The sequence below is a fragment of the Myotis lucifugus genome, unplaced genomic scaffold (assembly GCF_000147115.1).
Source record: "Myotis lucifugus unplaced genomic scaffold, Myoluc2.0 scaffold_8, whole genome shotgun sequence".
Taxonomy (NCBI): domain Eukaryota; kingdom Metazoa; phylum Chordata; class Mammalia; order Chiroptera; family Vespertilionidae; genus Myotis; species Myotis lucifugus.
Genome location: NW_005871056.1, coordinates 1,977,966 through 1,996,636, shown reverse-complemented (window position 1 = coordinate 1,996,636; position 18,671 = coordinate 1,977,966). Strand labels below are relative to the sequence as shown.

Genomic DNA, 18,671 nt, shown 5'->3' with positions numbered 1-18,671 from the left:
CCAGGTGGAGGGGAGCTATGGGGGGGGGGGGGAAAGAGGAACAACTGTAATAATCTGAACAATAAAGACTTAATTTAAATAAATAAATAAAGACTGGAAAAAAAAAACTATTAAAATATGCCTGGTGCAGGAAGCCATCCATTGTCTTTACTATCAGAGAAGTGCAAACAAGAATCCTGGAATGCTGGTGAACCTTGAACCCCATGGCAAGGGCCAGAGTTATGCACCAATTGTCTAGTCCCGACAATGGTGGTTCAAGTGATTTCCTGATCAAATAGTCTCAGAGTAAATCCTTCTAATATTTACTAACCTTTAAGATAGTATGTCTGTTACAGCAATTACCTGCCTAAGGGCTAGATGTGTATCCAATATTGAATAAAAGGCTGGCGAGGCCTGGGCACCAGTGGAAGTCCTTTCTCTTGCATTGGGCTTGCCCGCCTGGCCCCCAATATTTCCAAATTATTATTTCTTGTCTTGTCTCTTTCATTTGCGTGTGGCCCGTCCTCCAGATTCTGAACCCTGAACTACATGGGATGTGGGGAACATCCACACCTGGAAGCTGCAAAAAATAATTTAACCTCTGAATGACTAAAAATATATATACTGTCTATAGATAATTTGGGCCCATACAATTACATTGTTAGGATAAAATTATATTAACTATTAAATGTAGCTGCTTGAATATGATGACTTTAAAAAAACAATCTTAATTGTACCTTCAAAAGTTTTTCTCAAGAACTATCAGAAACTGAATGCAGCAATAGCCTTATTAAGCAGAGATATTACAGATAACTGGCAAAGTATCAAAAAAACTCCATGAAAAGAGTCTCCTTTTCATCATTCCTAATGTTATCTATTTAAAAAGTTGTGTGCCCTAGCCGGCTTGGCTCAGTGGATAAAGCATCAGCCTGCGGACTGAAGGGTCCCGGGTTCAATTCCGGCAAAGGGCACATGCCTGGGTTGCGGGCTCAATCCCCAGTAGGGGGCGTACAGGAGGCAGCCGATCAATGATTCTCTCTCATCATTGATGTTTCTATCTCTCTCTCCTTCTCCCTTCCTCACTGAAACCAATAAAGAAATATATTTTTTAAAAAATAAGTAAAAAGTTGCTTTCAGACAGGAAAAGAACAATGATTATTTTTTATCCTAATGTTGATCTTTTAATGTCATCAATCTGCCAATACATAAGGAAAAAAGTCATTCCCATACTAGGACACCAGAACTGAAGAGAAACTGAACAGGAGAAAATTACAGGATGGAAACCAAGTGCAGCAATAAAAAGCCAGTCATGGTTAATACCACTGTCTTGAAAGGAATTAAGGTTGTGACGATTTCATGTTTCATCCTTAAAGATGTGAACAGAAAGGCTCTTTCACACACTGTGGTGTGCAATACTATTTCTCAGTATGAAACCTGTCACACTCCTGATGTCATAATTAGGACAAACTTAGTCATAAGCCCTTATTAAAAGATAAAACTTAAAGTTTACTATGTTGTCAGAAGAACTAAAACTTCAGGAACAAATTAATCAGAAACTATACAGCTAAGAGGAAGTCTCCCACTCCCGGTTTGGATAACAACTAGTGTTACTCCAAGAACTCTGCATGGATAACAGGTACTCCAGGTATATAACCTACCAGAGGCTAAACAAACCTCGCCAGAGTGAATTCACAGGACCCACAGGGAGGAGGGAGAGGAATGAGGCACCCATTAGCCCAACTTCAATCTTCTTTAACAAAATCAAAGAGAATAACATATTAAATTCTGCACATTTGCAAAGTGAATCTGGACAACAATGTTAAATTACCTAATAGAAATAGATTGACCTAAAATTTTGAAAATTATATAACATCAAAACTGAGAAATTTTAAAATATAATACTATTATTCCTACCACATTCTAATAATAAAGACAAATAAAATAAATGGAAGAACTTACTAAGTGCTTCTGGTACTGAAATAAGAAACACATTTTTTTTAAAAAGTATTATGAGGTTTGTGATTCTTCTGTACATATCTAAAAACATTATTGGCAGTTTTTCTGCTGTCTCTCTATATTCATTATTTTAAAAGATTTTTAAAAATTGTCATTGTAAATGCCTCTTCATAATACAGCAGTAGGAGTGACTGAAAAAATGGCAGAGCGGGGAACTCCAGAGCTCTATCCACAAAAATAACTAAAAACAAAAAACCCTGTTAATAATCAACTTTTGCATAACTGAAATCTAGTCAAAGCTTACAACAAAGAGGGGAAAGATTAATAAAGAAAGAAGCTGCTGCATTGTGGTAACCTAGTAGTTACTGAAGTCAGAGTGAGCTACGTAGACCTTGTTGTGAAAAAAAAAAATGTAGTAGAAGTTTCAAACTGTCTGGTAACTCCATTAAGAACCAACAAACCCCAAGAACATGGTGGTGGTGGGGGGTGGGGGGGAATAGGATATCTAGAGTTGCTATAATAGTCAAAATTAACCAGTTTGCAACAAACAAATTAAGAGAAATGCAGAGAAACAAAAAAAGTTTGGCTCATTGAGAGGGGGGAAAAAAAGAAATGAACAGAAAATATCCCTAAGGAAGCCCAGGCATTACACTTACTAGACAAAGACTTTAAATCGATTGTCATAAATATGTTCAAACAGCTAAAGGAAAGCTTTCTCCCTTGAATCACAAATAAGACACCATTTGTATTCAGCATTATACTAGAAGTTCTAGCCAGAGTAACTAGGCAAGTAAAAGAAAAGGCATCTGAGTTGAAAAGGAAGAAATGAAATGATCTCTATTAAAAGCTGACATGATCTTTATATAGAGGAAATACTAAGGAATACACAAACACAAACTAATAAATGAATTCAGCAAAGCTGCAGAATACAGGATCATCATACAAAAATGAGTATATTTCTTTATACTAATTAGCACAGTTGCAATCCAACTAAATTAGTGAGTATTTAAGGAGTCATAATAATAAGAGAGTCTTTTTGACAAGATGCCTCTAAATTCATGTAAAGCAGCCTTTTGATTTAGTAGTCCCAATGCTAACAAGCCCAGTTTTTAAGATATTATAATTTAAAGAAAATTTTGGAAAAAGGGAACATACTATTACTCTCTGTCACACTTCCATTATCTATATTTATTTTAATAACATAGTAATGGTTACTCTAAAATAGAGGTCAACAAACTACAACCGATGGGCCAAATAGGCAGACCTATTTTGGTAATGTTTAACTGAAACACATGCATAGGCATTTGTTTCAATTATTGTCTATAACTGCTTTCAGACTAAAATGGCATTGCCTACAAACCTAAAATATTTACTATCTGGACCTTTAAGAAAAAAATTGCCAATCTCAATTCTAAAAAAGTATAAAATTTGACCTCAGATTGGCTTCTGAAATATACTAAGACTTTTCCTTTACTATCTATTATATAAGTAACCAGAAAAATCAAAGAAAAAAAATGAGTATGTGAATATTTCCAATCTAAAATAAAGGGTTTTAGAAAAAAAAAGTTTTATTCACTAAAGACAGAATTATTTAAAAATATTGTTACATGAAGGATTAGATTGGTAATAGGTTATGTTTATGGGAAAGACTACGCACAGGATTCAATTATAAGAGAATTCAGCCTATTTCAGGAGTGAGACAGAGAATTATTATAAACTAAAAAGGTCTGAGTTAACTTAATTGAGAGATGTCATCATGAGCAACGAGTGTAGCACACTTTTTTCTTTTTATAATTTGTCATTTCCTAGTCCTGAGTATTCTTTATATTTTACATAAACTATACATGTGCTCTATATTGAAGTGTCATAATGAATGAGAGGAAAAGGTATGGCACCACTTACTTGGAGAAGTAAAAATCAATAGAAGAGAAACTCTGAGGCCTTTTTTTAAATTTAACAAACTTTATTTTTTAGAGATGTTTTAGGATTTAAAAAAATTGAGCAGAAAGAGTCCTCCCCCCATATATCTGCCCCTCACCCCAGACCCTCATGTATACAGTTTCTGCTTAGTATTCACAACTTAGGTTAGTATGGTACATTGGTACATTGATGTATCAATAGTGATACATTATTAACTAAAGTCCATAATTTACATTAGGGTTTAATCTTTGTGTTGTACATTCTATGGGTTTTAATAAATGAATGTATAGTGACATATATCCACCATGACAATATCATAAAGAATAAAAATCCCCTGTGCCCCACCTATTCACCTTTCCCTCCTTCCCCTCCCCACCCCTAAGGACCACCACTAATCTTTTCAATGTCTCCAGAGTTTCTGCCTTTTAGAGAATATCATAGGATTATGTTATGTAGCCTTTTCAAATTGGTTTCTTTCACTTAGCAATGTGCATATTAGGTTCCACCTTGTCTTTCTGTGGTGTAGTAGCTTATTTTTATCACTGAATAATAATTCCATTGTATACACGTACCATAGATTGTTTATCCATTCACCTACTAAAGAACACCTTGGTTGCTTCCAAGTTTTGTCAATTATGAATATAGCTGATATAAACACTGTGTGAAGGTTTATGTATGGACATAAGCTTTCAACTCATTTGGGTAAATACCAAAGAGTGCAATTGCTGGATCACATGGTAAGAGTAAGCTTTGTTTTGTAAAAATAAATAAATGAATAAATGTCAAACTGTCTTCCAAAGAAACTGTGACATTTTGCATTCCCAGAAGCAGTGAATGAGTTACCGTTGCTCCACATCCTCACTGGCATTTGGTATTGTCAGTGTTTTGGATTTTAGTCATTCTAACAGGTGTATAGCAGTACTTCATTTTAATTTGCAATTCCCTAATGCCCTATGATGCTGAACATCTTTTCCTATGCTTATCTGCCATGTGTATCTCTTCCTTGGTGAGGTTTCTGTTGCCCATAGGTTGTTGTTTCTTATTGAGTTATTATAAAAGTTCTTTGCTTGTTTCAGTTACTAGAGTCCTTTATCAGGTATGTTTTGTAAAGATTTTTCTCCTAGTCTGTGGCTTGTCTGTCGTTTATCTTTCATTATCCTAACAATGTCTTTCAAAGAAAAAAGGTTTCAATTTTAATGAAGTACAACTTATCAAATTTTTCTTTCATAAATCATGGTTTTGAAACTAAAACTAAAATGTCATCACCAAATACAATGTCACCAAGAGTCATCTTCTAGGAATTTTATAGTTTTTTATTTTACATTTAGGTCTATGATCTATTTTGAGTTAATTTTTGTGAGAAATATAAAATCTATATCTAGATTTCTCTTTGCATGTGGATATGCAATTGTGCCAGCATTGTTTGTTGAAAATACTATCCATTCTCCATTGAATTGCCTTTGCTCCTTTGTCAAGATCACTTAACTATAATTACAGTGGGGCCTTGTCTTACGAGTGTCCCAACTAACGAATTTTTCAAGATACGAGCCGTCTCTCAGCCGATTTTTTGCTTTGAGTTGCGAGCTAAAATTCAGGTTACAAGCCAGCTTCAGATACCCCACCGCTAGTTGGCGCAGCGAACGTCACAGTGAACGCCACAACATCAGCCCAGCATCACATGTCTCACTCGTTCACTGTAGATTTGACATACGAGTAATTTGAGTTACGAGCTCCGTCACGGAACGAATTAAACTCGTAAGTCAAGGCCCCACTGTACATGCGTCTATTTCTAGGCTCTTTATTCTTATGTCAGGTGGTGACAGTCTCCCAAAGATTGTTCTCCCTCAATGTTGTATTGACTATTCTGAGTGGCTCTTAAATTTTAATAGTGAAATCCTGTCTAGTTACACTGGAAAGTGAGTGAAAAAATGCTTAGAACCAGGCTGTGAAAGCCTTTTAGAGCTTACTCTAAAACTTCACTTAATTCAAGAAAATAGAGGCTGCTCTATAGGCTTGGGAAAGTGCTTCTGAAACACTATAAAACTGACATGCTGTTGAATCAATCCTCAGACCTGACATATATTAAACACTTTAAGGGCATATTATGTTCTTTCAAAAGTTTTCGGCGATTTCTTAGACTCTCCAGATAGAAAGAGAACTAACAATGAAGACCACATATAGGCAAAATTTGGAAGAAAGCAGTTTACTTCTTACATTTGACCGTCTCTGATTTAACAAAGCAATGTCTTTTAAAAATCTATTACATTTTAAAGATCAAGTTTTTAAAGAATCAGATTCTGGTTGTTGTTCCAAATTTCTCTAAGATAGGCTAAGGAGTCTATAGTAAAAACATTTTAAAATTCAAGATAGGATTGAGAGAGACCAGATATAATGAAAATCAAATCATGGCCAAATGAGAATTGATTATTACAGTACTAGAGGCCCGATGCATGAATTTGTGCACCAGTGGGGTCCCTCGGCCTGGCCTGCGGGATGGGGCCGAAACTGGCTCTCCGACTTCCCCTGAGGGATCCCAGATTGTGAGAGGGCGCAGGCCAAGCTGAGGGACCCCACCAGTGCACGATTGGGGCCAGGTAGGGAAGCGGGAGGGATCCAAGGCATGTCCAGCCCATCTCGCTCAGTCCCGATTGGCCGGACCCCAGCAGCAAGCTAACCTACCGGTCGGAGCGTCTGCCCGTGGTGGTCAGTACACATCATAGCGTCTGGTTGACCGGCCAACTGTCTGCCCCCTGGTGGTCAGTGCACGTCATAGTGAGCAGTTGGGCAGCCTTAGCATATCATTAGCATATTACGCTTTGATTGGTTGAACAGCTGACTGGACACTTAGCATATTAGGCTTTTATTATATAGGATAGGTAGTAACTACCTAAAGTAGTAGTTGATGTATTTAAGTATTCAAAATGCTATTTAAATAATTATCTCAACTAGTTTTCTACTATTACAAAATAGATTGTTCTTCAAGTAAATGAACTAATTCTGACTCATCTGATCTATGAACAACCTGGTAGAATGAACTCAGAATTTGGGATACACAATGAAAGCTGGTGGAAGAGTTGTTGCAAAATATATAGAAATATTGAAAAACTAAATACACTTCTATGAACCTCTTTTCTAGAAATCAGAGATATAGTTAATATTTCAAAGTCTGTGGATTCTCTAAGTTTCTTCTATTTTACGTTTAAATATTTATTACATAATTATTCTTGTACCTGCTTTTTTTACTTGTATCTTTATGAATTTTTATCATTAACCAAAGGAGAAAAAAAAAGGATGAAAGCAATATAAACTGAAATCAATCAATCAAATTAAGCCAAAAAATTATCAAAATAATTTTTAAAGTTAGAGTATTGTTTTATCTAGATTGCATTTATCTCTCTTCCACATAAAATCTCCACTTTATTACATGATAGTAAATCTTGCTCTCATGTTTATAGACAACAGCAGATCTTATTAATTATGACTTTGTGGACAAGTCACCTCCTTCATCTTATACTGCTCCCACAGAAACAGAAATGTAACCATTTATTCCTCCTTGGGTCTTCTGATCTCAACAGAGGGTAAAAGCTATTAGCATGAATTCTTAGGTAAGATCTATACCTATTAAAATATTTTTATAAACCCAGTTTGAGAATCCAAATCTTTTCGCTTCCTACTTTTTTAAAAGATATATTTTATTGGTTTTTTACAGAGAGGAAGGGAGTGGGATAGAGAGTTAGAAACATCAATGAGAGAGAAACATCAATCAGCTGCCTCCTGCACACCCCCTACTGGGGATGTGCCCACAACCAAGGTACATGCCCTTGACTGGAATTGAACCTGGGACCCTTCAGTCTGCAGGCCGATGCTCTATCCACTGAGCCAAACCGGTTAGGGCTTGCTTCCTACCTTTTTTATATTCCCTACCATTCAATTCCCCTCCATTAAGATGATTTTTAAAAATTAAAAGACTACTGCATTATTAAGTAAAAAGCAGATAAAACTGAACACTTAAAATTTTCTAGAATTTATGTTCCCTTCCCTAGTTACCATTAAAAGTTTCCAATACTCACTATACAATGATAACCAGGACATGTATTGTTAAGAACCAAGTGAAGTATTTGTTTTATTTACATTCTTACAGGCTTAGCTTTCTGGCTTTGTACTTTCTGTTCTATCACTTTATATCTAGCAGCTCTTCCACAAAATCACTTAGTCCATTAAAAGTTTCTCTCTTTCTGTTATAAGGAGCCAAGAATGCATTATTACATTTTTCTATATGAAGTATGCTATTAAATAATAGCTTGTACACTCATTAAGCAAATGTAATTGTGAGAACAGATTGACATTGTTAAAGTAAATTACTCAATTTGTTAATAGTTTCATTTCAAGTGACCTTAATTGTATTAATTGTGATACTAGCAAATTAAATTGAAGAGCATTAAATACATTGTTCTAATATGTCCTAGAGAAGCAAATTTTCCATTACATCAGCAAAGTGAAAATGATTATATGTCCCCCACCAAAAGTTTCACACATATGCACACACAATGGGTCAAAGAGAAAAGGTCTCACTATTTACTATTACTATTTTAATATGGGTTGCATGGTACAAAACAGACCATACACAGTAACTGAGCCTTAGATAAATGGGTAATTTTAAGGCGTCTTTTTATCTCAGATTAAACAGAAACTACTTCACCATTATAACGAGTTAAAATGTTGAGAATGAGGAAACAAAGACTAGTGTAGAGAACTGCAACATGCAAATAAAATTTTTTAAATATTACAACTCGGAGTAAACCAGGTATTACTTATTAGATGCCTAGTATCAGTACATAAGGATATATATTTAAAAGTTATGGCCCTCATTCTGAGAAGAAATTATAAATTCAAGAGATTAACAATACAAACTGTTAACTCTGTCTTTACAACAAAAGCTATACTCCTTAGCCTGATTTACAAAACCTCATAATCTGGCCTTGGCCTACCAGGACCATTCTGTGTCAAGTCCTGTCATTCATAGTGTCTCACCCACAATGACTTCCTTCAGTTCTTCAAATATGACAAGCCTAAGTATTTCCTTTGTATGAAATCTTTCCTTTTGTGTTTCCTTCTTTCCATCTCTCTGTCTCTGTCTGCCTGTCTCTTTCTCCCTCTCACCATCTGTGCATGATGGCTCCTTCTCCAGTATCATTCATATCTAGCCGACATAGCACCTTCACAGAGAGATTTCACCCAGTCACTCAGGGTGATATTACCCTATGTTAATTCTTTGCCCAGTACTTATTACTCTCTCAGAGTTTTTCTTATTTCCATACTTTTTCATTGTTTACTATCTCATGCTAAAATATGAGTTCCATTGAAGAAAGCACTTGGTGTACTTGTTTAATAGTCTAACCCAGATACTAGATGATCAATAAATATTTTTAAATTTATTTTTTCCTTTATTGATTAAAATATTACGCTCTTGTGGCCTGAGGCCTTATCAAGTGTGAAAAATATATATGCCTCTATAATCTCTATTCATTTATTGAGTATCACTGAAATTTCTTAACCATCATGCCAAGATTGAAAATCTTTAAGTTCGATAAAACAGATATATTCACAAGTCTGATTAAAGATTTAAATTGATAGTATTATTTGTTCTAAGCTTGGTCAAAATCAGTCATAAACTATGACTGATTTAAAATTGTCACTAAGCAAATATGCTAGGATGCCAATTGCATTAAATTTCTCTATATTTGGAAGAAGAAATAATAGGGGAAATAAAGTAGAATTATTATTTATGTACACATATTCCTATAATATAAATGATTATTTGACTCACACATTGCTTTATACATGACTTGAGTAAGTAAAAGTAAATCCTCATTATTTATTGATAAATCAAGGCTAGCGGGTGTTTTTTCTGACTAAAACCAAATAGATTTGTAAGTTGAGAAAAGACAAATAATCACTATAATTTACAGGAATACAGTAATTACCAAATGGTAGAATATCAGATCATTTCCAATGACTCAAGAAAATTATATTTTTAATATTGGAGATGTAATAAAAAGAAAATGACCATTTAAAGTAAATAACTTAAGATATTATAATTTTTATGATTTATTTGCTTCTTAATTTCTTCCATTTAAAACATTCAGATTTTCCTAAAATGTGAAACTAAAACAGCTTGTTGCTAACATAATGTTTCTTCCCTTGTGTTTTCCTATATTGCTCAGATGGGACTCACAGAACAGTACAGTCAAGCTCCAGAGTAAAGTACAAGTATTATATGAAAAAAATTTTCTTATTTCAAAACATCTATTTGATTATCAAGTAAACCCTTCTTATAGAAAATGTATAGTGATGGCAAACTAATGTAACTTATTTTCAATTTTCATAGAATACAAGTTAAGAATGAAAAATACTGTCGCTCATATTAATCATGAGCTCAGATTAATCATATTATCATTAGGGTAAAATGCATTCTCAAAGCTTCATCCAAATCTTATATTAAAGTGTAAGTTAACCTTCCTCATCAGTTAAATATTTATCATGGATATTTATCCACTATCTTTTTCTGTTAACTCTGAATCAGATTTTGAGTTCAATTCCATCCACTCAAGTGAGTTAGAAGTATTTTGAAAATGGCTTAACCACATTATAGATCATCAATACTCTTCCAATCACCAAATCATAGATTTCCTCCTTTTATACTCTTTAACTTATGCAATCCTTGAAGCACTGACCACTTTGGACCTTCTGGAAGCTCTCATATCTGTAGCTTCTATAACTTTGGCCTCCTCCATCTTTCCCCTACTTTCACTATTCCTCCAATATTGTCAAAATACTGCTCCCTCTATTCAATGTCTAATCATGGAGAATTCCTACAAATCTATCCTCAGCTCTCTCCTGTCTCTTTCTTTGGGTTTCTTATCTGTCTTATACTTTGAACTGATATCTGGAGAATGACTCAGATCTCTAACTCATGACCTTTCAAATTTAAGCCTCTCATTTCCAACTTTCTTTTGAACAGTTTAATTTAGAGGAACTGGGCATGTCTTGTTGATTGCTCTCTGATTTCACTTCTACTTACTGTCATCCACTTAAAATCTTTTTAAGGAGCCATTTCAAAAACCATACTTTTTTAAATCCTTGCTACTGTTATTTAAGAACTTCTAAGTTACTCTCTCATTTATTTTACAATCTTTATCTTCGACAAAGCTACTGTTTTCCTTGGTGATTTTATAGCCTTGCTTAGAGTTTTTCATATGTCTAAACTGCCTTTTTTCTTGATATCTAGGGAGATTTTTTATTAAAAATTCTTCTTGCAAAACTATGCAGATAGTAAAAAGATCAGTGGTTACCAGGGATAGAAGGATGAGGAGAGGGGAGAGAAGACAAATAGGCAGAGCACAGAGAATTCTGTGAAAATACCCTGTAGGATACTTTTAATAATCAATGCATCCTGATACATATGTCCAAATTTACAGAATGTACCGCACCAAGAGTAAACCCTAATGTAAACTATGGACTTTTGAGTGATTATGATGTGTCAATTTAAGTTCATCAATTCTAACAAATGAACCACTCTGGTGGGGGAAATTGATAATGGGGGAGGCTATGCATATGTGGGGGCAGAGGGTATATGGGAAATCTGTACCTTCTTCTTAATCTGGCTGTGCACCTAAATCTGCTCTCAAAAAATAAAGTATTTAAAATAAAAAGGCTTCAAACCTATCCAAATCAAAGTAGATGAAAATCATTACACAGAACTAAAGGAGGTATTGAGCTGGTTTATTGGCTACCACTAAGCTATATTCCACTGAATTAATGTACTTATCAAACACCTATATACTATTCCCATCTCCCCTTCATAACTTCCATCACTATATTACTCTATACTTCATCTTCCCTGACTTCATCCCTTCCAAAACTTCCTACTCTGCCCTCTTAAAATGCCATTGCATGACAGCAAACTTCCTTGTATTCTCAAAACATCAATGAATTCTTTCACCATCAACTTCCTTGCCAATTGGTCTACTTACTAGTATTACACTCTCCTGACAAAACCCCTCTCTGCTTCACTTTGTGGCTAAATCCTAGGTGCTGAATTCTGCTGGAAGATAATCATCCAAGTTTACAAGCTTGTATCACCTATAAATTAGGATGTCTAATCTAAACTTGGCTCCCAAGGTTATGTATTCTTTATCAAATCTAACCGTTGTCAATCTCTACAAATCACTTTCAGCAAATTATCTCCCCCTAATTTATCAAAAAAGAGATGGAAGCATCAGTGATATTTCATTGAACTCAGTGATATGCCACTGAATTAATGAATTCACTATACGTAAATACCTTTTTCACTTCCCTCCTATAATTACAATGAAAATAATGACACTCTCTCTGTCTACAAATAGCTTCATCTTGGCACTAGAATGCATCTCCTCTGAATTTCCAAGACCCCAAGACTCTTCTTCCATTGATTTTAACTTTTTCTTCAAGTACTACCATAACTTTTGTATAGAGCACACAATTCATTTATCTTCAATATGGAGTATATATTGAAGACAATGGGTTCTTGGGAGATTACAGAAAGCACCATGTTGGTCATAGTCACAATGACTGCTCAGTGGAAGCGTCTATTTTCATGAATCTTTAGCAAGAGAGCCATGAATGCCATGATCAAGAGTATGAATTTTTATTATTAGTCAATGGAAAACTACTAAAGAGCTGTTCAGGAAAGGGACATTGCCCCCACCCCCAAGATAACTCCAGCCAATTAGACCAAGGGCAGAGTTTAAGGTGAGTAAAATGATTCAGGTAGCATCCTATACTTTGGTCAGGTATCTTCAGAAGAACAAATACATCTTTTACTCAAATCTAAATCCACTTCCACTACGTGGAAAGCAATACTAAAGATCATAACAGAAGAGTTTTAATATATCAACTTCAATGAACTATTTTAATTATTACCGATTTATTCAGCAATAAAGCCAGGCACTCTCTTATAGTTCTAAAACTCTATGATATTATAACAAAAAGAAAGGAAGATTTGGGACAAAAACAAAATTACCAGAGGCAAAAAATGGAGTAGGCAGGATATTCAGAAGAACTTAGATTTTTTAAAGTAGGTTACTAAATATTTTATACATGAAGATAGAAAGAAAGCTTTGAAACAGATATTATATAAAAAGGCATCACATTAAGTAGTAATTATCTAAATACTATAAAAGCGGTAAGTAAGAAGGCATATAAAATTGAAGCTAAAAATACTGGCAATATGTAACAAAATGCTATTCTCAAAAGAGACCTACTAGAAAAAAATATTCTTTCATCATGAGCAACAATCTCTTATAAGCTTGTGAAAACAACTAGTCATTCCAGGGTTTCCCTAAATCTTGATACTGTTGTTTTCAGTTTAAAATAAAATTATTACTTTTTTTATTTAATTGGTCTCTAGAAGTTAGATGCTAAGAATGAATAACCATTAATAGTTAAACAGTTTGCTTTTTTATGGTTTCAACTGAATTACAGGTAACTTGTCAATTACTAATTAATACCCTTTGTTCAAAGACCTGGGAATTTAATTCATGTATATAAACAAATTTAATAGGTCACAGAGAAAATGTCATACTTGCTATGCTATTCCTTATTTGAAAAGGCAATTCAAGCAGTTAAAAGTTTAATTCACATGGAATATATGCCCTAAGATTTTGCATGTATATATCCAAACAGTTCTTTTTTCTGACCTCACCCACTTTCCTCAACCACCCATGAAATAGAGTTTTTCTCTATCATTCCTATTATGTGGCTATTTTCGATAATGCTTTCCAGAATACTCAAAATCATTTAATTCAGTAATGTACTGTTTTTTTTATAAATGTTTAAATTCAGATTTGAGAAATTAAAGACTTATTTGTTTACTTGTGGAATCTATAACAGGGATTAAGAAGAAAAACATCAATCCTACACAGGGAAACCACTGATTAAAGTCCAATGTTTGACTACTTAGAAAATGAATCATCCACAAATTCCCTTGTGGGAAAAATGTACAAAAGGCTTCAAATACATGGAGAAGATCATGAAAGACATATATTAAAATAAACAAACATACTAGAAAGGTGATGATTTTTAAAGTAAACATGACAACCCCATTAAAATGCAACACACGTTTTCTGCAAAAGGGAAATCTAAAAAGATGAAATAGATGCTTTATATAAAATATTTACATATACAATGTGCAAAACCCACTACGGTTAGTAACCTTTATGGCTTTGAAGAACTAGATATTTACATATCTTTCTTTCTGCATATGTGTGTGTGTGTGTATGTGTGTTTTGTATATATTTTTAACAGTTGACAGCTGTTTTAGAGCATACAGAGATGCCAAGTTGAATGAGGGTCTTGATTACTTCAAGATTAGCTATCTAAAGTTTCTATTCATTTTAAGTGTTGTTAGTTGGAAGAGTCATTAGTCACTTCCTTGTCTCATAGAACATCAGCATACATTTACATTGTTAATGAACATTTGGGGTAAATGAATTAATGGCACTTTTAAACATCAATTCAGTCCTAATAACTTTGTATGTCATAGAAATGCTAGGCTAGGATATAAACGAAAAGCCTTTTCAGTAAAGGTAACTACTCATTCCTGCAACAATAAAGGATAAAATTAATTTAAAATGTTTTTAACCACTTTTTTTTTAAGACAAGCATCCATATTTAATAAACTAGACCAGAAGAAAAATATGCATTTAAAAAACAAAACACAAAATTCTATGCTCTAAAATAAACATTTTAGCCAGAAAATTTTGGTGAAACTATTTTATATATGTCTAACCCAAAACATATTCATAATATCCACTGATATAAGGGTTTGTAAAATAATTGGACTTATTTAATTATGAGTGATTCTTACAGGTATTGCATTTAAAAAAATACATCACTAGGGAAGGCAGTATTTTTACCAATGAAATATTTAAAATGCTGAAACTGAAATGGGACAGTTATAATTTTTTCATTTTTTTTATATTTCAAAACCTTAAACAGCAGCCTTTTTGAGCCCTTTTAAATAAAAGCAAATATAAAATAAAATACATTGTATGGCAAATTATACTATTTTCAATAACACACTCCATAAAGTCAAGAGCTTGAAATAGCCAATTTAAGGGATCAATTATTTTTAAAATTCCAAAAATATGAGTTAATTGCAGATATTTATACCAATATAGAAAAAAAATTGTATTTGAAGTATATAAACCACATGTAAATTGACTAATTATGATTTTTAAAATAGATTTCACAATCCTGATATGTGTATTTCACGAATAAAATATTATAAGGAGTTTTCTTAGTCAATAAGTCAACTTTATCACTAAGTGAATCATTTAAAAATAAGGATAAGGTTTCAAAAGTTATCACAAATTCATTTCCTTCTAATACACCATATTATTATGAATACTAAAAAAAGAATACAGAGCTCTAATATATACTACACATTTGACAAATTTTTACGGGGTTGGCCCTGAATATAGTTTATTTTTTAATAATCTATCTTTTAACAATTTAAATGCATAGATCTGTAAAAGTACAACATAAATTTTAATTTTTTTTTTAAAGGAGAATCTGGCAAGTCTTTTATTCTGGAGTAATCTCATCTTGCTGGAGGGAAAAAAATCCCCGTAAAATCAACACCAAAATGCTCAGACTTCTTTAAAAGAATTTTGACAAAGTCATTTTGCATTTCAGCATCCTTATCTATAATAAAAGCGTAATATGCTAATTAGACCAGACATCCTTCTGGACAACCTTCCCGGCAAAGCAGGGGCCGGAGTGAAGCCCGGGTCCCAGGTGCCAGAGGGAAGCCGATGCAGGCAGCAAGGGGAGGACCTACTCTTGCACGAATTTCATGCATTGGGCCTCTAGTACTAAAGTAATTGTTTAAGTTTATGGTTTTTAAAAAAACAAATGGCAGTGCATTAAACATTTGTCTGTTTTTGTCTATAATTGAAAGTAGACGTTTTGTGGTATTCATTCCTGTCAGTGCTCTATACCTATGCAGAGTTGCCCTGCTTGGTTTCATCCACAGAATTACACACATAAGGTAGGCAGAGCTAACTGAAGGCCCTCTGCTAGGTTTTCCAGTAACCACAGAACGTATCTGTATACAAAACTCACCTCCAGTCCTGTTTGAGTAGCTAGACAAGGGGTCAATGCCCACTTCTTGTTCTTCTGGCTGCAGAGGATGTCTAGTTTCAGACAAGGAATGATACATTGTGAAAACTGGATGGTGTCAGCAAAAGAGACTCCCTGGGAGATGAAAAATATAGGAAAAAATGATAAATATGTTTTCTTTGTGCTATGACTGGGAATAAATAAAGGACTAAATGATTAAATGAGCATTACAGACATTAACAAGTTTTCTACAGGCTCCAGGGAATGTTACTACACATTGGTAGCATATGCAAAGATTGGAAAAAGTGGCACTAAATTTCCATGTCAATAATTTCTCCCCTAATCTGAACTTCATTGGTAACCTTTGCCTCAATGATCAATCACATTGTCAATAAACTGCACAAAAAACTGAACTATAAGTTAAATTATGATCACATTTGTAACATCCTTTTGTTTCATTGTCAAAATAATACATATTTACAATAGAAACTTTCAAAATATAGAAAATAGAGCAAAATGAAATCATAATTGTATTGTACTGCTGTTACCATTTCAGTTCAATTTACATATCCTTCCTGCCTTTCTACTGGGCATTAAAAAAAAATACACACACACACACACATATATATATATATATATCTACATATATCTATATATATAGATCAGGGGTCCTCAAACTTTTTAAACAGGGGTCCCCAGTTCACTGTCCCTCAGACCGTCGGAGGGCCGGACTATAGTTAAAAAAAAAAACTATGAACAAATTCCTATGCACACTGCACATATCTTATTTTGAAGTAAAAAAACAAAACGGTAACAAATACAATATTTATATTTGCATGTGGCCCGTGGGCCGTAGTTTGAGGACCCCTGATATATATAGATATATGTATCCTATATAATAAAAGCCTAATATGCTAAGTGTCCAGTAGATATAGATATAGATATAGATATATGTATCCTATATAATAAAAGCCTAATATGCTAAGTGTCCAGTTGTCCGGTGACCAGTTGACTGTTCAACCAATCAAAGGGTAATATGCTAATGATATGCTAAGGCCGCTCAACCGCTCACTATGATGTGCACTGACCACCAGGGGGCAGACAGTCGACTGGTCAACCAGTCATTATGATGTGCACTGACCACCAGGAGGCAGATGCTCCAACTGGTAGGTTAGCTTGCTGCTGGGGTCCAGCCGATAGTGACTAAGCAAGATGGGCCGGACATGCCCTGGAGCCCTCCCATGGTCCCTCCCTGGCAGGCCAACCTCCCACATCTCTCCCTGGCCAGCCAGCCCTGATTGGCCCAGATCGGGACTGGAGGAGAAGGGCCTGGACACGCCCTGGAACCCTCCCATGGTCCCTCCCCAGCCCTGATTGTGCACCAGTGGGGTCCCTCGCCCTAGCCTATGCCCTCTCTCAATCCGGGACCCATTGGGGGATGTTGGAGAGTTGGTTTTGGCCCAATCCCACAGGCCACTCCCCTCAGGAGGGTGCCAGACTAGGGCTCATGGCTGGTGAGTGCTGCTGCGGCAGCGGGAGCCTCTCCTGATTGGAACTGATAGGGTGTGACCCACAGCAGGCGCAGTGGAGCCAGGATGAGGAGTGGCAGGTAGGAGCTGCAGGCTGCGTTGGTCTGTGGATTTCGGCCCAATCCCCACAGGCCACCCAGAGGGAACCCACCCATGCACGAGTTTGTGCACCAGGCCTCTAGTATGTATGTGTGTGTGTATGTATGGGTGTGTGTGTGTGTGTGTGTATACACACACACACATATATATATATACTTTTAATGTGATCCATCATGCTAAACATACTGATTATATGAATTATTGTGTTTTCCTTTCCATTAAAATCTGTATTATCACTTGTAATGCATCCCTACTATTCCATTATATAGCAATAACAATTTAAGGTAACCAATTCTTTATTAGTAAACAATTAGGATGCTTTCAGTTATTCAACATTATAATCCTCATGATAAATACCTTTTAGTAATATCTCTGTGTCACATCCATGATTATTGTCTTAGGATAAATTCTTATAAGTGTAACTGCTGAACCAATTACACTTACTTTTTGTAGTAAGGTTTTGGCAAATTTTGCTCTAGAAAGATTTGTACACAACAATTTATTTCCCATGGATCTTCATTAACAATGGTAATGGGGCCGAAACCGGTTTGGCTCAGTGGATAGAGCGTCGGCATTATAATCCTCATGATAAATACTTTTTAGTAATATCTCTGTGTCACATCCATGATTATTGTCTTAGGATAAATTCTTATAAGGCAGCTGATGGATGTTTCTCTCTCATCGATGTTTCTAACTCTCTATCTCTCTCCCTTCCTCTCTGTATGTACACAACAATTTATTTCCCATGGATCTTCATTAACAATGGTAATGGGTATTTCCTATGGTTTTTGTGTGTGTGCATGTGTGGTGTTTTTTGGTGTGTTTTTTTTTTTTGGTGGGAGGGAGGTGGACCAGTGTAACAGTCAAATTTTATATTGCATTTGCTTGGTAACTAGTGAGATTACTGAAGACTTCATATGTTTTCTCTGACATTTGTTTATTGCCTGTGTAGATGGAGTTTATTATTATAATTGGCTTCATGATTTGTAAGCAAGCTTTAAGTATTAAGGATATTAAACCTTTTTC

The 18,671-nt window shown here is 34.7% G+C and overlaps 1 protein-coding gene across 7 annotated transcripts in view; it reads right to left on the bottom strand.

Moving 5' to 3' along the window:
* TBC1D5 (TBC1 domain family member 5) overlaps positions 1–18,671 on the bottom strand; it is a 417,125-nt gene that overhangs the window by 243,046 nt on the left and 155,408 nt on the right. For 6 of the 7 annotated variants that reach the window (XM_014450492.2, XM_014450532.2, XM_023749459.1 and 3 more), the window contains one exon: positions 16,021–16,152. In XM_014450492.2, the coding sequence (XP_014305978.1) occupies positions 16,021–16,117 (97 nt within the window). In that variant the 5' untranslated portion in view covers positions 16,118–16,152. Of the gene's footprint in view, positions 1–16,020; positions 16,153–18,671 lie in introns of those variants that run through there. The other variant, XM_006083662.3, reaches the window with a different exon arrangement.